The sequence below is a fragment of the Myripristis murdjan genome, chromosome 7 (assembly GCF_902150065.1).
Source record: "Myripristis murdjan chromosome 7, fMyrMur1.1, whole genome shotgun sequence".
In the NCBI taxonomy this organism is placed as follows: Eukaryota; Metazoa; Chordata; class Actinopteri; order Holocentriformes; family Holocentridae; genus Myripristis; species Myripristis murdjan.
In genome coordinates, this window is record NC_043986.1 from 25,682,139 (window position 1) to 25,702,999 (window position 20,861).

At 44.3% G+C, this 20,861-nt stretch overlaps 2 protein-coding genes across 4 annotated transcripts in view; one reads left to right on the top strand and one right to left on the bottom strand.

The window, feature by feature from the left end:
* spryd3 (SPRY domain containing 3) overlaps positions 1-14,424 on the top strand; it is a 63,818-nt gene extending 49,394 nt beyond the window's left edge. The window contains exon 12 of one of the 2 annotated variants that reach the window (XR_003928490.1): positions 14,398-14,424. Coding sequence is in view for 1 of the 2 variants with exons in the window: in XM_030056258.1 (XP_029912118.1) it covers positions 3,759-3,800 (42 nt within the window). In the remaining variant the exon portion in view is untranslated. Of the gene's footprint in view, positions 1-3,758; positions 3,875-14,397 lie in introns of those variants that run through there. The other variant, XM_030056258.1, reaches the window with a different exon arrangement.
* Positions 114-20,795, bottom strand: lima1a (LIM domain and actin binding 1a). Of its 2 annotated transcripts, none has more exons than XM_030056254.1 (12): positions 20,535-20,795; positions 17,938-18,194; positions 15,985-16,161; positions 14,539-14,584; positions 11,525-11,980; positions 5,874-5,928; positions 3,908-4,002; positions 3,274-3,339; positions 2,973-3,024; positions 2,535-2,599; positions 2,264-2,397; positions 114-2,064 (listed from the first exon to the last, which is right to left on the bottom strand). In XM_030056254.1, the coding sequence occupies exons 3-12, from the start codon at positions 16,107-16,109 to the stop codon at positions 951-953; spliced, it is 2,208 nt and encodes a 735-aa protein (XP_029912114.1). In that variant the 5' UTR covers positions 16,110-16,161; positions 17,938-18,194; positions 20,535-20,795; the 3' UTR covers positions 114-950. The 2 variants fall into 2 exon arrangements, with proteins under 2 accessions (XP_029912114.1, XP_029912115.1); XM_030056255.1 differs by having other exon boundaries at positions 17,938-18,208.
* Between the last annotated feature and the right edge of the window lie 66 nt (positions 20,796-20,861).

The following is a 20,861-nucleotide window of genomic DNA, read 5'->3' on the forward strand; positions in this document are numbered from 1 at the left end:
TGCCGTGTCTGCTACAAACTTAGAGACATGGGTCAAGGCCTTTTGTGTATAACAACTCTTTATTTATATGAACAGTAGCAATACAATGCAGGATATTTGGTCCCCTGATAAAACAAACAGTACAACATTATTTAGGTACAGTACACATCACCCGGTCATAAATCTTCAGAATGGAAAACAAAGTAACATAAAGGAAAGATAATGTGGTGCGAGTTGTCCCAATTTTAAAAGGTCATTAATGTGCATGTGACATTTTAAGTTTCACCAGTACATACAAAAAAAAGTGTATCTTCAAAGAAAGGCTATCACAAAGTAAACCCAAACAAAACTCGCAGAAACTGAGACAACAGATCAAACCACTGGACTTCCTTTCCCCAAACAGCAAAGCTCATTTCTTCTCTTTGCTTTCCTGTTGCTCTTGACTCCTTTATAAGTCAATTTTGTGCAACTGTGCACCTTTTGCAAAGCTGCAAGGTTTTCTACATCTTGCTGATAAAAATGAGGCCATCTTTACTTATTCAACTAACTGACAATATAGGAGGCGCCTATGAAAAAAGATCATAGGAGTCAGAGAAAAATAAAATAGATTCAAAAGGTTATAAAATTTTTAAAATGTCCAGAAAAATAAATGGAACAGGAACTGTGTGCATTTCAAAACTATTAATGTCAGCGTGTCAAAGGTGCTGACAGTCTCATAAAATCTATCTAATGGGTTTAACCTAATTTGTAACAATGGCTTTAAATGTCACAAAGGTTTTTAACAGTTCAAAGAGGCACAAATAAAGAGCTCAGAGTGCGCGCCAGACACTGCAGAAACTGCTCTGAGGATGACGGGACAAGGAGAAACCAAATCTAACATCCAAATCTACGAGAGCGGGAATGGCAAGCAGTCCAGAGGGTTTTCATGGCTGTCATCTTCTTGGCCAAGAGCTGACAAAAGTCTGTGCAGTTTATACATCCTCCTCCTCCTCTTCATCCTCATAGTACCTGTTTCGTTTGATTATTTCCTCCACGCTCAGCTCCTCCTGCTCTGGCTGCTGCTCCTCCTCCCTGTCGTCGGCCTCCTCGCTGTCCCAGAATCCAACGTCCTGGGACGATCGGCTGGCCTCTGCCTCACCCTCGGGGGACAAGATGGCCGTGGGCTCAGTGGGTGTCTCCTGCTGCTTCTCCTCCTCCTCCTCCTCCACTAAACCATCCTCTCCCTCCATCTCCTCGTCCTCAAGCTGCTCCCCCTCTGCTTCCCGGGTTTTGTTGTGCTCTTCCTCTTGAGTGAGCCCAGCATCTGGCATGTCTCCGTTCTTCATCTCCACCTCCTCTTCCTCCCCCGAGCTGCTGTGCACATCCACACAGCTGTCCTCTGTGGGCGTGTGGCTGTCTGACGACTGGCCCCCGGGCTGCAGCTCCATGCTTGTGGGCTCGGGGCTGCCTTGTCCCTCATCCGCCGCCTGCGAATCAGAGGGAGGGGGCGGGCTCTGCTGTCTGGCCTCAGGAGTCTGCAGGGCCAGTGTGAAGGGCCGGCTGCGTTCCTTCAGAGAGGAGCTTCGGCACAGGCTGGACAGCTCGCTGGCCTCTGGGCTGTGATCTGCAGATGAGGAGTCGTCGTCTTTCTCAGGGGGCCACTTGGCTCGGACGGGCCTGTTGACAGAGCCCCCCTCTGCGGTCGTTACAGGCAGCATGACTTCAGGTTGGCTGTTTGTGTCCTCTGGCTCGGTCCGCGGTGGCCATGAGATCTTCAGTTTGCGGGTCTCGGTGGGTCTTTCGGCCCTCTCCGGTGACCCCTGGCCCAGAGTCTCCATGGTAGCTGTCAAGACGTTGACTTTAGCCAGCGGGGACTCCTCCACACTGGGACTCTCCAGGTCTGAGGCCGAGGGGGGGGTCTGGATCTTTGGCTTGTCCTGACTCTTGGACTGTGGCGAGGTCTCGCTACCGTCGGCTTTGCTCTCCCAGAGCTCCTTGTGGGGCCGGAGGCCAAAGCCCTCATCATAGTTTCCCTTGGCCTTGAACAGCTGGCAGAAGTGGGGCTTGCAGTAGACATTGTTGTGCAGGGAGGCGTAATTTCCCAAACTAACCAGCAGAGGGAGACAAAAGAACCAGTCAGCAAACACACAAGAGTGTCACACAAGAAAATCCAGCTTACAGCAGTGGATGAGACAGATGAAAATTGTTTCATAATTCAGCAAGTCCACTGCTTTTGACCTTTTTAAAGCTATTATTGGTGTGTGTGTGTGTGTGTGTGTGTGTGTGTGTGTGTTGCCCCCCTCACCTGAGCTTGGTGTTGCAGTGTGTGCAGCGGAAGCAGGTGTTGTGGTAAACCTGCTGGTTGGCCACCAGCCTCTCCAGAGGATAAACAGTCTTCAGACAGGACACACAAGTCTCCCTTGCTGGCAGACGGAAGCTCTGCACACACAGACACACACACACACACACTGAATTCAACTGCACACATAGAAGCATAGATGTCATGTGTTTGTGTGCTGTGTGTGAGTAAATCAGTGTTTTTAAAAGTGATTGAGTGAGGACCTGTGAGGACTCACCCTGGTGGCTTTGGGCTGAGAGGCGTCTCTCGGACTGGGGGAGGCTGTTGTGCCGCTGCTGGATCCTGTTTAGGAAGAAAAGACTGAAGTGAGAACAGGCTGTGACACATGCTGAACACTAGGGGGAGACATTTTACTCTTTCACAGTGATGCTCACGCAACAGATTGAGTAGAATAGTTTGCAATTCAGCAATGAGTTTTATTATTATGTAGCCAAACTGAAGTAGTGATTAATGTTATTTTAAAAAAAGATGCCTATTAATTAGAGAGTAAAATAAAAAATATGCTCCATAAAATGTTTTGTATTTAACCCAAATCCTTAGTTAAACTAAATAATAACACTCCTCTGTGGAGCTGCTACAGGAAGTGAACAGCTAAATCAACAGCAAAATTCATATGACCAGAGTTCAAGGAAGTAAATAAAGAGAGTGAAACTACCGTTGCTCTCTGAGGTTGAAGCTTTCCTGCTGTTGGGTTCAGACTCTGGACCCTGGACAGAAAGGGGATATGAAAGGAGAAGTTGTAGTGAGTCATACAACCAGCACAATAATTTATTCATTTTCTTTGAAGCCAAAGTGATGAAACATCCAACAAATGAATAATGACAAATGAATCATGACATGCAGGATCCAGAAGTCATTCATAACTATCTGACCAATAAAGCAGAACTGAAATTAGTGGCGTTTCACTTTACAGGCCACACATGCAGTGTTGTCTGTTTAAAAACCGTAATGCTCACCACGTCCAGAGGGCATGGAGGAACGTTCTCCTTCTGCTTCCCACAGTAGCTGTCCAGCTGATCGCTCTGTGAGAGACAACACAGCATAAGATGAAGGCCGTCAGATTAACTGGAGTGGCGTTTACTACTATAATAACATACACACATACATAACATTACCCTTGAAATTAAAATGTGTCTTCACTGTACAAATTAATTAAGTGACATTCCTTTTTCATTTGCCAAAACACAGAGTGATGCACGTGTCAGCTCTTCTCACAAAAAATATTCTAAAACTTACAGTAAGAACTTGTCTCATTTGTTTCCCCATTGAGTGTCCTGACAATTATGTGTTTACAGTTTCCTATGTGGATTAGACACGCGTTGCATTTACACGTTGCTACAGAAAAGATAAAATGTGTCTCTGTCCATCTCCAGAGTTGGTTTAGGTGATTGGATCTTACAACTGGATTTGATCCTTTTTCTTTTGCTCTGTCTTTTAACAGCGTGATCAACAAGGATGCATGCTAATCCTGAGTGGAAATTGAGAGTCTTAGTTATGCCACAAAAATCCCCCTTCAGTATCCTGGAATATGAAGTGCAGTGAATAAAGGAAGTAATGGTTTAGTCATTGCTGGATCGCTGGTTAACTCACGCTGACTGACGTGGGGAGGACGTCCTGTTTGGAGATGGCAGCTTGGTAGAGGGCCATCCTGTCCCGGAGAGGAGTGGACTCAGCAAGACTTCCATCTGACACAACAGACACACACGATGTTGAGATGCTGATGACTAGTAAATATAAAATGAGTATAATGGTGAACATAAAACATTAAAACTAAATCTTTACACCTCGGCAGTAAACTTTCCTGCACCATAAGAGCTACTCTACTAGTCTGCTATCGTGTCAGTCAGTCATGTCAGCAGCTGAATATATACTAAGAAACTGCAGTATTTTATTTTCCAAAAAGGTGGAACTCTTATTAATCACAGTTAAGACCCTGGCTGGTATGGATTACTCAGACTTGGGCGATCACAATGTGTTGAGGAGTTGTTTTTACTTACAAAAACAAAATGTGCAGTGGAAACGTACACAACCTGCACTCTACTTTTTTTTTTCCTTTTGAGGAGTCCGCTAATTATTAGGACCTTCTGGTGAACTTCATGGGGTTTTTTTTTCTTGCCGGTAAATCTGAACTATTAGCAGCCAAGTGTTAATGTTCTGTATTATTTTTGTTGAGCCAAACCGGTTCAGGCGCGGTGCACAGTGTGCTTTTTAGTCAGGTCAGCTGCGGAGGGAACATGAGGTCAGGAGTCTGTTGCAGTTCGGGGGAAACAGAGTTCGTCTCTTCCTGTGCTCTCTGAGTCAGTCTGCTGATCACAGTACTTCTGTCTGGGCTCGAGTCGTCACTTCAAGAGCATTTAACTTCCCCCGCACAGAACTAGGAAGGATGTAATCCATGCAGAGGAAGGCAAAACAGCGCTCAACATTTTGGAGTACATTGTTTGGAGCTGATTCAGTCTGGACTCAGTTATTGGGAACAGCAGCAGAACAATGCTCGATGTGCCTCTGAGCCGCCTGGAACAAAGATTTGGTAAATTTGTGACCATAAGAGCCACACTGATGGTTTTATTAGACTGTTTTTTGGCTTTTTTTTTAAGCTGTTAATTTGAAAAATATAAACATATGCAACATATACATAATACTGAAATAAGAATGAGGTTCATTTTTTCCTGTCTGTGAGGACATACAAAATGTAGTTTTTAGTAAAATGTCCCCCATTTTTTGCTGGCTGGATGATTATGACAAAACTTAGTTGCGCTTATTTGCCAAATTTTGGAGAGAAAGCAGAATATTTTTTTTAAGAGTGAGCAGTACAATATTTTGTAATGAAATGAAATGAAGTGAAATGTTTGACCACTGCAACTGCACTTCTGGTGTCTTGTAAGCCAATGAGGGTCGGGCACTTATTGTGCATGACATGAAAATCAAGTCAAGTCAAGTCAAATACTTGGTACAATAATACTGGTGCCAAATGACGACCACTAAGATTGAAAAATCAAGAATGAAGGCAGGAAAGGAGAGAGCGAAAGTAGTTGGGTATTTATGCACATATCATTACCAATATGTGTTAAAGGTATGTTTTATTAATATGATATTAAATAATAACGCTTTAGAATCGTGCGCTATAACAGTAGTATACAAAAAAAATACATTTAAAAAACACTTTTTTGCATTGTAAATAGTCTGACTAATATGGCACCATTGCTGTTGTTTTAATCAAAATGAGATATCAGCATTTGAGTGTTGTCCCCCACAGATAAAATGGGGGTGAGGATGAATTATTTTACAGTTTCAGGGCTGTCAGTCAGTCTCTAACACCTGAAATGAGCCTCCTGTCATCCTGCATTAAAATGATTTCTTTAGTCTTGGTTTCAAAGTTTCATGATGTCATGATTTAGGAATACGGAGGACAAACCTGTAATTCTTTATTTTACTATTTGTCAAATGTATCTATTCTGTCCACACCAGCACCTTTAAGCATCCTGCTAGAATCCAAATTGATGCATGACGTCTTCTGCTTCTTATCTGTGTGTGTGTGTGTGTGTGTGTGTGTGTGTACCTCCTAGTAGCTGGTCCATGGCAGTATTACCGCTGTTCGTTTGCTCTCTGGACACCTGTAAAAACACGCATACACCAACACACACGCACACACACACACACACACAGCCAGTCAGAGCTGTCGAACACAAAAACATATATTCAGACCAATCAGAAATCAAAGCACAAATTAAAATATCAGCAGTGATGCAGTTGACGTATCCTGTCGAGCCAAAACATGAACACACACAAAACAATGTTCACAGACACACACACACACACACACACACACACACACACACACACACACAGAGCCATATGATGCTCACATGTTTCAGCCAGTAGCGCAAACAGGCAGGAGGCAGTGATGCCCATCAGGAAGATCAAAGAGCGGACGGATGAGGGGAATGCAATGAGAAACAAGGGAACAAGGGAAGAGCGAGAGAGGGAATGAAAGCGAGAGAATCAGAGAGGGAAAGAGCGGGGTGTGTCTGCCCGGTCCACTTTAATCCCCTTATGAGCTCAGAGACGGAGCCTGAGACAGACACCCCGTCTGTCCACAGCAGCCGGCCAGGAGACAAACACACACACACACACACACACTGAACTGTTCACCCCTCTGTTGCCATGGGGCTATGCTGTACTTTACACCTGACACTTAAAAGTTTAAAATGGAGAGGCTCTGTTATTGTTTCAACCTGCAATTCTTATGACACCGAACTTTGGCTGAAAAGGTTTGAGAAGCACAGCGCTAATCTGAAAACAAGAGATTTAAGGGTGCTGTCCTAACGATAAAACCTAAGTGATCTGGTGAAGTGTCTGCTCTCTGGCAGCCGCGGCAAGCCACTCCCACACACACACACACACACACACTCAGTCCTGCCAGTGGCTCTACTGCGTCCCGACAACGTGACAGCACACACTTGCACTCCCCCAGTCACTTAAGGCATAGCGATCTAACAATAGGTCACACAGACGATGACGATTTGTACTTGGTCCACACAGCCTTCAGCCTGGCTCACCTTGATCTGCACCTGTTTGACACTGACACATCCTGAGCACTTCATTTTGTTTTTGCTGTGCACTTCAGATTTGGTGGCAAGGGTTGTATCACTCGTGTGTGTGTGTGTCCTTGACTCCAACACCTGATCAGGCTAACCAGGCCTCGCCCTGCGTTGGCCTGTCCAGTCCCGACAGGCACAGAGTTTCTACAGGCTCTAGCATATAAGAATTTCCCAGTTTGGGATCAATAAAGTAAATGTATCTATCTATCTATCTATCTATCTATCTATCTATCTAGCAGCCCAAGGCCTTTTAAACGTCAGTAAGGATGGAAATGAGGAGAATTTAAGTTTCACAATGGGGTTTGTTACTAATAACCTTTTGTCAGGTATCACTTAGAAAAAACTTAATTATTTCTCAACACATTTTTAACACTATACTTACTACTAATGTAAGTACAATGTATCCTAATGTGAATTCTACTCGACTCTAAGTGTGTATTTAAAGATATAAGTAACAAGGTTAACTTCATCACCTTTAATGTACTTTGGTTTAGAAATTGTGGACATAAAGTTATAAATTCAAACATCCCTCAACCAAACTTTAATCGTTTGAGAGGGAACACAAGTTAATGGAAATATATCATTGTTTGTTTGTTTGTTTGTTTTTCAAGATCCCGACACATACCACTCCTTTTGGTCCTCAGCCCCAACTTTAAGGAATACAGGACAGGACTATACTGTTGTGTCCATGCTCTTACTAAGCTTCTCCCTCTCAACATCAAGGAAGCTACACCTCATTTATTTATTTTATTTTTTTAGCCATGAAACATACAAAAACAGCCAGCTCTCTGAAGCAGCTTCTGTCACAGGTCTACTGTAGAGGCTGCATGTTCAAACAGGTGAGCAGGATGAGTCAGAGTGAGCAGTAACATCCGAGGTGAAGTCATTTAAGACGCTGAGTCTTTAACAGACCATGCTGCGGTCGGGACAGAGGTGAACGTGCACACATACAGACATCAATAATCACACCTGTGCAGGAACACATGCATAAAAAATTCATACATGCATGCACACTCACACAGTGGGGAGCGGCGAGGGAACATGTGGCCACTAAAACCTGGCATCATTACTGATAGGAGGCAAATCACCATCACACCCAGGACCATCATCATTATAATGGATCGATCCCCAAGGGTGGATTATCTTCCAAAGACTGAACGTGAAGGGCTGGGAGGGGGTTAGGCGCACTTTATCTGTGTGTAAGGGGTGTGTTGGTGAGTGTGTGCGTGCATGTGGGGGGGTTCAGTCGTACGTAAACAAGCAGCAGAGCCATATGAGGCCAGGCCTGGTCTCAGGAGGTGGGATCAACAGACTAGACAAAGAATCTGTCACTAATCCTCATACTATTAAAGCTCCCATCCAGACTGACAGACTGACTTACAGTCCCCCTCACTGCCCACCCATGACCCCACCCTGTCTCTGAGCCCACCTCACTCACACCGCACCCAGTGACAATGCATTAGGCCTGACAAAAACAAAGACAGCAGGGGGAGGCAGCCTCTGACCCCCATGTGCACCTCCAGGGTAGGTCAATAGCATTAAAGAAAGTCTAAGAGCCTAACAGCCTTTTAAACCCCGCAATATAACCAGCCCAATCTACACAATAACGCTGTTTCAAAGAGAGCGGACACAGTTGAATGGAGCCACTGAGAAAGTTAGCTCAAGAGGCCGCCTTTAGGAAGACATTTTCATTACAGGTACTTTGCTGCAACATAAAAGTCAGTCAGTGAGCAGCCGCGGCATCAAAAGGCCTCATTCTGCCTCAGGGAAAACATCCTAATCTGGCAGAGAAGTAAACAAAAACAGAAAAGGCAAAAAGGAGAGTGCCTCGGGGCAGCAGCAGTAAAACAGGTCTCAGTCCGTCAAAGAGGGGACTGTTCAGAGGCGCAACAAAGAGACCAACAGCATCATATGGATGTCCAACTCAAACAACTCAGAAACATAGCTACCTCTTGTGTAGACTGAGAACCACAAGGGGTGAGGAGTCAACGCAGAGATCTCATCGAAGTCAGAGACTTTGTCAAGTCAAATTATTCCAACACACACTGACTTGGTCCTGGCTACAGCAGTGAGGGTCCAGAGCAGAGAGACGGAGGCACACGCAGAGAGGTGGGGAGCTCAATGTGGCTTTTAAAAAGCAGGAGGAGATATGGGGCAGGGCCTCTAGAGATGGGTTAGGGAGGAGGAGGAGGTGTAGCGTGTGTGTGTGTGTGTGTGTGTGTGTGTGTGTGTGTGTTGGGTAGCTGGGGAGGGTGGCAGGGAGCAGGTGTTCAAGGGGGGCTTGGTTTTAAGGGGGTGTGGCCGGATGAAGGTGGCGATGATGACATGGCTGCAGCTGACGAGTTTGTGTGAGTGGTGTTAGGGATCCATGTAGGGGGGCAGGAAGGAGGAGATGTCTTTTTTTTCGTCCCTTTTCTTTTCTCTCTTCTAAGTGTGTCACGGTTCCTCAGCCTCAGCACAGAGCGGCAGGCGTACAGGGTGGAGCTGTTTGAGGAGGGGAGGGCAGAGGGGGAGCAGCTGGTGAAGGGGGTGAACGTGGGAGGGAGAGAGGGGAGAGGAGGATGGGTGGGGCTGGTCTGGGACAGGAGTGGGTGTGTGGGTGGGTGAGTGGATTTAGGATAGAGAGAGGAGGGGCCTGGCAAGCAGGGTAGGGGTCAATTAATTTCAGAGCGCATCTGCCTCATGACTGAATGAGTCTGCCTCCCCCCCAGGAGTGGAGAGGAGGTGGAGGAGTGGGGTGTGGGGGTGGGGGGTTGATGATGTGTAGGACAGGGAGGGAAGGAGGGGTGAGAGCAGGGAGAGAGAGAGAGGAGGGAGAGGAAGGCACGACCGACGAGGACGAAGGGGACAAGGAGGATGATTGATGAGGGGAGGGGGGAGGAGAAAAGAGGGGTCTATCTTTTTGATGGCCTTGGGGGATACGGTTGTCTGAGGAGGCTCTGAGTGTGGATCAGCTGGCTGCAGTCATGAGCCTTTCAGCTCTCAGCCTTACATCATCTGCCCTCTGGAGGGGAGTTCAACAAAGAGACGCACAGGAACACGAGTTTGGCCATACAGTGGAGGCCATTGTATTAAGTATCTTGTATTAGTGCTCATGGATTTTCCCCAATTTATTCCCCTTATTCCTCTTGTGGTAGAGTAACAGCAGCACACAATGAAACAGGCTCAAATTACACCACTTCCCTGTAGTGTTCTTTGATTTTACTTTCATTTTACTTTCAAAAGCTGAAATAGGAAGTCAGCGATGAGTTTAAAGGGCTGAGGATTTTTTTTTTTTTTTTTAAACAAAGCAGCATTAAGTACATGTCCATGTTTTCTGAATAGAGCTTTTTCTCTGCCAAGAACCACTCCTTTGTTGGTCTTGGATCCCCTGAAATCTCAACAAAAAAATCATGCTAGGTTTAAAGGGTCAGCAGCTGTCCGGTAAATGTTAAAGCCTAAGCCTGCTCTCCTGGTAGCTTTGAAAGAAAAAAAGTTTCTTCTCATTAGATAAAAGATTCATCTTGATGAATTAGCAGGAATTTCTCTCAGTGAGAGGAGTGGCTCCTAGTCTGGGGGAATTGGCTCTGGCTGATACTTGAAAGGGTGTAGCTGAGCTGTTGTCTGCTTACTAAAGCTGCTCAGATGAAGCTGCTCACAACCTGCATTCACAGCATCCAGTCAAAGGGATTCTCCAAACAAACACACTGAATTAAATTAACACAAAAGTAGTAAGCCATCTTTGTTGCCTTTGCATTTCCTTGCTTTTGCACTACAGCCTAGAGAATATGAGATAGAGTATAATGCCTGTGCAAACTGCGTGGGGACAAAACAGTATCAAATACCACCGAGGTCTGAAAAAAATGTGATGAGGCAAGATAAAGGCCAAGCAGTGAGGAATGTAGGTCGTACCATTACTAGATGGTGTTGTGAAAGAGCTTGTTTCAAAAGGCCAAACCAAGCATCGCTACGCTTCTTAAAGCTGTATAATGACTTCCTATGTTCTGTCCTGTTCATTAGTAAATGGACGCTGTGTGCTGAGAAAACACAGAACGGCTGTTCACGTCACACCCCAAGTATGACCACTTCATTTTTTACATACCTTGAAGAAATATGTGAAATACTGATTTCTGGTTTGTCCATTTCTATGTCTCACCAATATCAACAAAGTGTTGTTACTGATACATGGCTGAGAGGATGTATCAGTCTGAATGTGTGTAACGGAAGTATCAAGTCAGCTGAGTGTGTTGGTGCGTGCTTGCATGTGCATGTGTTGAGATTAATGATAGTGAAGACAAAAAGCAACATGTGACCAGAAGCATGACAGCGTGAGGGGGGGGGTCTGACCTCCTGAAGAACAAGCAGAACTAAAACTCATCATGTAGCCTTTTCTGTTTCAAGTGTAAATACTGAGCACTAGAGCCTTCAGTCTGTTCACTCACACCTCATTAACTTTAATCTGACTTTGTCGTTAGACATAGTCATGTTTTATGTATGCATAACAGTTTCTAATGAGTTCTCAGTAAAACGTTTGATCCTGCTCATCACGAGACTTTCCACTCATGTACAATAAGTTATACTGAAACTTCACCCAGGCCTGCCGGTCACCATGACTGAAATGTGGACTTGCCTTGTCGGACAGGTTTTCTCCCTTCTCGAACATCATCTTGAGGCTGTTGAGGGGGATGTTGGGCTTCTCGGAAGCAGGCACTTCAGCCGCTGCTCCCTCTTGCTTCCTCTCCATGTCTGCTGGTTCCTTTGAGCTGAAGGAAGACTGGGACGACCCGGGCTGAGAATGCACTTCTATCTCCGTCTCAGTCTGGCTTTGGTCCCTGATCTGGACGTCCTGGTTCTGAGAGTGGGCGGTGGCTGTCGGTGTGTCAACGTGGGTCTCGATCTGTGAGGCAGGTCTGGGTTTAGGACCCGTAGGGGGGCTGATGTGGCTCTGAGGTACAGCAGGGATGCAGGATGAGGCCTGAAGCGGAGCTCTGTGGCAGGGTGGCTGCTGCTGCTGCTGCTGTTCCCAGCGTTTCTTTAAAACACTTAGATTCCCACTGCGCAGTGTGGCGGGCAAGGGCTCCACAACCTAGACACACAACAAAAAATGACCTCACTTATTATCTAGACCAAAGGTGTTTCTTGTGCCTGAGATCCAAACAAACGTAGTGTCCCTCTGGGTCCAAGGCTCATTAAAGCAGACTGCACACTCATTATGTTGAGGACCGACAATACCATGACCAGAGAGCCACTTTGTGCCATTATCAGTAAAGTAAGAACTGACTTAAGGGTGAAAAATCATGAGGACATAATGACCAAGTAAACCTGCACTGAACTATAATTGCACATAATAATCAGCAGTTGTTTGAGCCTCCATGCAGAACCAGATGGACAGGATTTACACATCAGGACAGCTGAGATAATTCCAGATTGGATACAGGTAATGATGCCAAGTTGTCAGTCAAAGAAAAGCAGACCACATTGTCTTTCCTATCTCAAACTTCTGGCACAAATTGTATCCGCTTGGCAATGGCAACTAATTAGGATAAAAAAAAAAAACATAATATAATTAAAATTTGACCTAGGACTGCTGTCTACAATGACAGTCTGACATGCAGGTGTGTTGGCGAAGTGACATGCAGTTTGGTTTTTCAAGCAGAGGAATGAGAGGGCAGATTAAAGCTCTTACAGCACACACTGTTACACTCAGCCACAGAAATAGCCCTGCACAAGACCTAAAAAATGACGACTGACTATTTCAAAGCATTTGGCAGAGAAAGCACACTGAGGGATTCCAGCCACTTGTTGAATCAGTTCTTGGTTTCAATGAATTTCGTCAGTGTTGAATTCCTGCCACTTGATCTTCCATCAACTGCTCACTGAAGCTTAAAAAACACTGCCAAACTAAATATAACATTCTCAGCACCAACTTAAATTAAAGGTTAACATTCATGCAAGTAACCTCACAACACTTGCAAAAGTAGGAAGTGGCTGAAAGACAGACAACAAAGCAGGCAGAAATGCAAATAGCTGCACAAGAAACAAAGACTCAACATGCCTTTCTACAAACCTGGCTGTCTTAAATAAAGAACAAAAAGCTAACTCTCTTTGCTAAGAAATCTAAACAAAAGAACTTCTGTTTGCCAAAGAAAATGTGTAAAAACCTGAGCAAGGCGGAAGACCTGGCCGTCCAGTCGGCGAAGTGAAGTATGTGTGTGTGAGTGAGTGTTTGTGTGTGTATGTGTGTGTGTGTGTGTGTGTGTCTCTCTGCTGGCCGGCTGGAAATGCTACAAGCTGTCCCAGATGTGAGCCTTGAGAAGCGATCAGAGCAGCATGAAGGAACTAGCCCACCCCCTACACCGACACACAGAGGAGAGGAAGGAGGGAAGGAGGCAAGGAGGGAGGGAGGGGGAGAAAATCAGAAACAGAGAAAGTCAGTGAGCGAAAGGGGGAAAGTAAGTGCAGGAAGTGAGACAAAGGTTAAAATAAATAAATAAATAAATGAATAGAACCGGAAACTTAACCAGTAAAGAAAGCTACCTAATTGTCAAACCACAGTCAAATACCTGACCAACAACTATCAAGCCTAAATAATATTCCTCTGGTTGGGAATATGGACCTGCCCCCATCTAGGATATTACTTGAAGAGGTAACAGTTGTTCAGATCAACAGCCCCACCTCTGGCTACCCCTCTCTCTCCTAAACTTACTTTCTTTTTCACCTTGGCTGATGATTGCTTGTAAAAATCGAAAATCCATTCATTAATTCACTGCAGCGACAAGAAAAAACTTTATCCCCTCATGTATAATAGCTAACATTCAAATCTATATCTTTGCATGGTCAAAAACTTCTCTATAAAAGGCTTCATGTAAATACAGCAAAGGATTCAAAAAAGTAGGGAAATGTTAAAATCTCACTGGATGGCTATGTTTGAATTGTAGAGGTCCTAAAAGAAAAAAATATATTACAGAATCCTACATGTGTACACTTAATATGCCAAATAGTAGAATATTATTTGGTGATGTATACATGTAAAAGTTATTACTAAATCTATAGAAGCAGTAGAGTTAGAGAAGCATTTTTAAGCAATTGTGCAACTCAATGCAATATCAGGTAAATGTCTCTAATATTATGTGCATTCAGTGTATTCTGTCCAGAGACATAACACCCAGAGTGACACGCCTACCTGACATTGTACAGAAGCTCTGTGATCCCTGCTGTGCTCTGTCCAGATAGAGAAAGTCAGCACTAACTAAACCACCCTCTCTAATGAGACGGGACGGAGGCGTCTTGTTACCACTGACACGGGACAAGAGATGCCAGTATCGCTCACCTACTTTTACGAGTGCCCTCGCAGCGCTGCCAGTGCATGTCGATCTACTGCTCTATGCTCAACAGCAGGTGCGTTATCTTCAGATTAAAGTCTCTAAATGAGGATTAAAGCTTCTGTGGTCTTCGAGTGCAACATGTGGACGAACAGATATGGCAGAGAAGCTAGCAGCTCAGTGTGTGTGTGTGTGTGTGTGTGTGTGTGTGTGTGTGTGTGTGTGTGTGTGTGTGTGAAAGAGAGAGACAGAGGGAGTAAGGGAAAAAGAGGCACCAGTATGTGCAACCAAAAGAGTATTTCATATTTGATCTGGTACCTACCGACTTCTTCCTCTCTGCATTGCCCTCCTCTGCTGCCATCTGGTATCTGGAGGGGGAAGATAAATTGGGAGAAAGAGCAAATGGAAAATGACATTAATCGTTGTGTGTGACCATTACAGTGACAAAGAAGTATCCGGCCTTGTCCTGCTTTACTATACGCCCACAAAAGACCATAAAATCTCCCTGCATTCTTCCTAAAACCTTAAGTGATTCAAAAAGATGAAATCTAGTGAAAATCTTAAACCCACATTACTTTTGTAGAGGAGGTTAAGGAAGTGGACAGAAAATAGGAGAGATCCTTGATAAAATTTTTGTCCACCGCTGCTTCTAAACCAAACGCCAACCAGATGATCTTAATTAAACTTTGAATCAAGAAAGATCTCTCTCTCAAACTACATTTTCCTGCGACACTGGCCATGTATTGAGATTTTATGTTGTCAAATCAAAGGTTAGACCAATATTATCACTTTGGCCATTTATCTGGTCAATACTGGTTGATATTGGCAAGTCATTATTGACCTTTTCTGGCATGAGGGAGTTTCCTTGTGATCACAGCTTCACAGAAAACAGTCTGAAAAACCTAAATCAAAATGTGATTTTCTCTGCACATTTTTGATTATTTGTTTAATTATACATTGCCAACTCACTGGAAAGGAATTCATCCATCAGAATTGCTATGAAGAGTCCCACTATGGTATTACAGCTGTTTCTACCCTGACAAGAGTAAGATTCTCAACAAAAATGATAAATACTTGTACATTTGGAGTGCAAAAAGTAAAATTTGAAGATACTATCTTCAACTTAAACACATATGGTCACACCCTTAAAATCCAACTTGTTTAGTCCTACGTGCTTTTAATTACTTTCCTGAGTCATCTTCTCTGTACTTCAGACACTAATAAAAGTATTGGTGGATAGCTCATTTCTCTTATGGCAAAAAAAAAAAACAAAACATCTATTCCCAACCCACAAAGGCAGAACAGCACTAGCTCCTAGTGGTGAGATGAAGTAAATGCACAGAGGAAACCTCCTGGCATGGAACCATCTTTCCACTTCAGAAAATTAGCAACTTGACACTGTGTGTTAGCAGGTAAGGGGAAGCCCACAGTGGTGAGACGCTGATCTAAGAAATTCATATCAAGAAAAAGCCAGTGTGTGCACCAGAGCCGGCACATTAGCAGAACAGGAGTAACTGGTTGGGACTGATGTTACGGATGAACACAGTTCTACAGAAAAGAGGAAACTGAAAACAGCTTAGTGTCAAGACACTGTTGTGAAGGAGACTGATGGCTGCATTTCAGATCATAAAAAAAGAGGTTACTGGGTGAGATGACAGATAATAAGCAGACAGTGACTAAGCTGTTGACCGGCTACTGGTAAATTATTAAACTGATGGTCAGAGCCAGAGAGAGAGAGAGAAGGTGGGAAAGGGATATTGGTCCTTACTTGGAGAAGCGCTCTGCGATGGCATTGTTTTTGCCCCTGGTAGAGACAATGGACAGCTCCTTGGCGGTGACCCTCAGCGACTGGGATGCCCACTGCCTGCGGCTGAATGGAGCGACGGAGGCCATCTTTGTTTTTTTGTCTGAGAAGTCAATCTGTCTGTCTGTCAGCTTGGCAACTCTGAGAGGGAAGGAGGGAGGAAGGAGGGAGGAAGGGAGGGAGGGAGGGAGTTGGTGGGGGCAAAAATGAGGAACTATTTAGCCATATGACAACAAACAAAGGCAAACGATGGGAACAAAGCGATTCTAATTACCACTCACTGCCTTTTTGCTTCTCTAAAGTCCAGGTACCCTTTTTGTGTAATTACAATTATTACTGAAAGTACTATCAGATTGTTTCTTCCAGAAGTTTCCTGCACTAACTACAGGATGTACTTTCCTATTCAAATAGGAAAATAACAAGAAAAGAGACATTTCATTTCCTCAAAAATTGGTACTGGGACTTGCTGTTTTTTACATTGACAAAATCCACTTTGTTTGCATCTGTTTATAATTTTTTTGTCTATAAAAGTGTTATTTTGGGAGCTGTTTTGCTGTGTAGTGGAAGTGAATGGAGAGGCACAAATCCAGTATTGTTGACTGGCAGCCCAGGGGAGCACAAAGCAACTAATGAGGATGTTTCACCACAATGTGGGCTCATAACACCCAGATAACTATCCAAACCAACACTTTACCAAAGTTCAGTTTAATTGTAGCATCATCACAGACTGTAAGACAAACACAGTGAGCAGAGTGACCGCCCCACTAAGACTTATCTTATATTTACCTGTAACCTTCTGCACTGTGCATGTATCATCCATGTCATAAAGTCAAATATAGCCTTTGTATCAGTAGCTGCCAGTGAGGCACAGGTCAAAACTTCACCAAAAAAATCTATATTATTTTAAACTGAGGCCAATACGTGACAATACTGCGTGTCACCAGTGCAGCGTGGAGCTCAGACTGGTCCTGGTGTTTGAGTCAGCCAGTCAATAGAGTGAGTAAGACAGCCAATTCACCATCTGTTCCCTCTGTGACACTGCTCTTACTGGCCCCTCAGGGCGACTACCAGCGGACATGACAACCGATATGCCTACATCACACAAAAATACACACTTTCACAACACACACACACACACACACACACATATACGTGTCTCTACCTGCCTTCCTCTTCCTCCAGTACGTAACTTCACAGCCTAGAGAGTCAGGGCAAGCAGGCACATGCAGCAGCACCGTCAGCATGCGGTAACTGTCATCTGTGAGTTAAACACGCTCCAGCTGAATTAAACAATGAGCTAGAAGAACAAGCTAGTGACAGCAGAGCCTCCGGGGTCTCTGCTCACGGACCAGTCATTCAGCAGGTGGGCTATTGTGGGATGTTGCCTAATTAGGGCTAGTGAAAGAGTCGAATCAAGACATGCCTCTCCTCTGACGTTTCAAAGCCAAACCCCCAACAAACACTATCAACCCATCTTAAAATCATCACTGAGCATAGGATTCCCATTGTGTCCTACCAGGTCAAACACAAAGGAAGCAGGACAGCATATTGTCCTAACTTCTGTGAAGGCCTTCTCTAGCGACAGACACAAAGTAAAAACAAAGCAGTATGTAAAACTGATGTAGCCTATGCAAATCTGAGTTTTTTTAAGGCTTGTGTCAACTACACAACCATGACCAGTGACACACTGTAATACCACAAAATAGCCGACAAACTAGCCCAAGACGAAAAGGAGATAAAGTTGCCTGGATGATTGTCTTCAAACTTAAAAGGAAATGTCAAATTGCCTGTAACAAAGTGAAAAATTTCAACAATTCAACCTGTGATTTTCCCTCATTATCAGATCAAAAAAAAAGCCACATTCTTTAACTTACACAGAAGATTTCCCAATCCCCTTTCAAAAAACACATCTCCTACCTGTGGATTTCTCTGTTATCCCAGTTGTTTCACTCCTTGGTGCTTGTCTCTGCCTCAGATGTTCAGCTGTTGATCTCCAACTCCTCAGTAGCTTAACAACTTGTTGCCTCTGACTGTGCCTTTTTTAGTAGACAGGGAAGTGGGAGGAGTCCAACCACTCCCCTTGAACACCCCTCAGCCAATCACGGCACGGCCTTCACCTCCACCTGGCAGGTATGAGTTCTTTCCGGCCAATTGGCAGCGTTGTCTGTCTCCGCCTGAAAGAGAGCACCTTGAAGGTATGCAAGATGAGCAGCCTGCGGCCTGAGGAGAGCTCAATAACATGGCAGACAGGCAAGACGGGGGAGGGGGGGGAATCCTGCGGCGGATTCCTGGAAGCTGACTGAACTGCAGGCTCATAGCTGCCCACTTTCTCACAAGGTCAAGGCTTCAGAGGATGTGACTCACTCATTCACAATACTGACTGACTCCACTAAAGGAAGCAGGGGAGGGCTGGGAGAAGGAGGAGGAGATGCTGCCCACAGACACAAGATTTTTATTGCAAAACACACAGATGATGATAACCCTTTTTGATCCCTGTGTGTGATGTCAACCATCCTCTTGCCAGCTTTGTGGTGGGGCTCTTTGGCATGAATCACCACCCCACTTAGCCTCCTCTCTTTAATTATGATTAGCCTACATTTAGCCCAATTCATTAAAATAATGACAAGACCTCGGCTAAGCTGTCTCATTACACTACAAGAAAATCAACAAATTACCAAGTCATTTACTTTCATATACAGTGTTAAAATGATTTTTTGTTTTTTCTTCTTGTTTCAACATGATTATACTTGTTTCCATAAAAAAAAAAAAAAGTCCCTTAAACAAGCAAAACTGCACTGGAATCAAGTGGGAGTATCTCCTCCCACTGGCACATTTTTCACTTCAGAATTTAAAACGGAATGTGAGACTACATTAATTATGAAGATGGAGATTTTTTTGTAGTGTACCCTTGTGTTTAGGAGAAGCCAAGTTTTCCCACCCTTGGGTTAAGTAAAATCCAGGGCCGAGAAAAATTTATGCTCAAAATGAAAGGTAATAATGTTCAATCATCATTTTGACATGAAGCTCTATCACCAGTGGCTTGTGACTACAGCAAAAGCTAATGGGAAACAGCACTGCTATTCACCAGCTGAGGAGCACATTTATTCTTCTATTGTCCTGCACAAACCACAGTGTTTGAGGTCTGCGATGGCACAGTGGTAAGATAATTAGACTGATTCAGGCTCTGTGGTGGTGCTAAGACTTTCAGCTCCATCAGTGTCACATCCCTTTGCTCACCCAGTCTAATCCCAAACACATGATGGCTGTGATTCTTCTGGTGTACCAGAGCGCCTGGCCTCACCTCGCCTCAGTGTTCCCAAGGCTCGCCCTGCCAGGCTCTATAACGTCTGCCTAACACTTAAAAAGCACCTGGGACTCCTGAGAATTTCCAAGTGAAGGTGAAAGTTTCTTTCATTTTGTATTCCTTGGAATGGCGTTGGCACACACTAAAAATCCCCCTTTTTTCCGTTTTGTTTCATCAGGACAGAAGCCAAGGGAGGAACGGCATTTAAACTGCTTTTGTTTTCTTTTTCCTTTTTTTTTTTTAAGTGGATATCCACCCTCTCTTGATTCAGCTCTGTCCTCATTGTAGGACAGACCTGAGAGTGTGTGCCTGTACACAATCTATCAAGTCCATTACCTCCATTAGCCTATGACCCAGCTACGAGCCATTCAGCTTGTCCTTGGCTCTACAATGACCTGCACAGATAAATACACACATACACACACACACACACACACATGCCTTAATGCAAGCTGTGGCACGCTCACGCAGGCTCCATCTAAAATCTGAAATCAGCAGCACAGATCAATGCCTGTGTTGTGACTCATGCTGTCATTTTGAAAGAGAAAGGATGAAACCTGGCTCATATTCATAAGCACTCCGTCATCCTGGTGGGAAAATGTTGGATAGGTATATAGGATCAAAAAGTAGTTACTAAGCTGATGAGTCAACAACAAATACATAAAACTATAAGTGAGTTTCATGGGAAAAACAACAGTTTATCTAACAGAAGCACAAACAGCCTAAAGTTTAGACAAAAATAAACATGGCACAGAAATAGATACAAGCAAGCAGTCAGATGCTTACCAGAGTTGATCTTGGTAGAAAAGGACTTTTGTGATATCCAGACAGTACAACAACCACAGCCAAATAAGTGCCGGCATGAATGCAGCCCACAAAAACACAGATAGCTCTACAGTGGGTCTACTTTTCAAGATGACTAGCTTGCCACATAAAGCAAGTCTTGACTCAACAGCTACAGTAAACATGCTGTGTCAATGGGTTTTCAGTGGCAGAACAATCACTGTAATGCAGTGGATGTCTGAGCTGAGAGCAGGTTGACAGGGCAGACAGTAAATGACACAAGGTGCGCGGGCAGGTGAGCCCTGACTCATCCTCCTGCCTCGGCAAGCCGGCAGACTCTGATAATGTCTCGCTGGCACACGATAAACTGTGAGTGACTTCATACCTGTCTGAGCTGCTTTCTCGTCTCATAGGTGCTCATACTCACACGAGTTCATCTGAGGTTTCTTCAAAGCTTAGCGACAAAGATGAAGCACACCTGTCAATACACTCCAGTCGAGGCGGTGATTTTAAAAGCAGGTGTTTGGCAAAATCTTTCATTTGACGTCATTTAATCGACAATAGTGAGTTAATTCTCGCAGTTAAATGTTCTTGTTCTCTTAATAAAAATTAAAGTCTTTACAAGTGGCCAATTAAAGATGTTGCACAATTACCGACAGACTGAGAGGGTTAGGGTCTCTTTTGTCGAGCGCATTGATATCTAAATTAACTGCTATGCGGTCACAGGTGCGAGTTTATTGGATACTGGGTTATG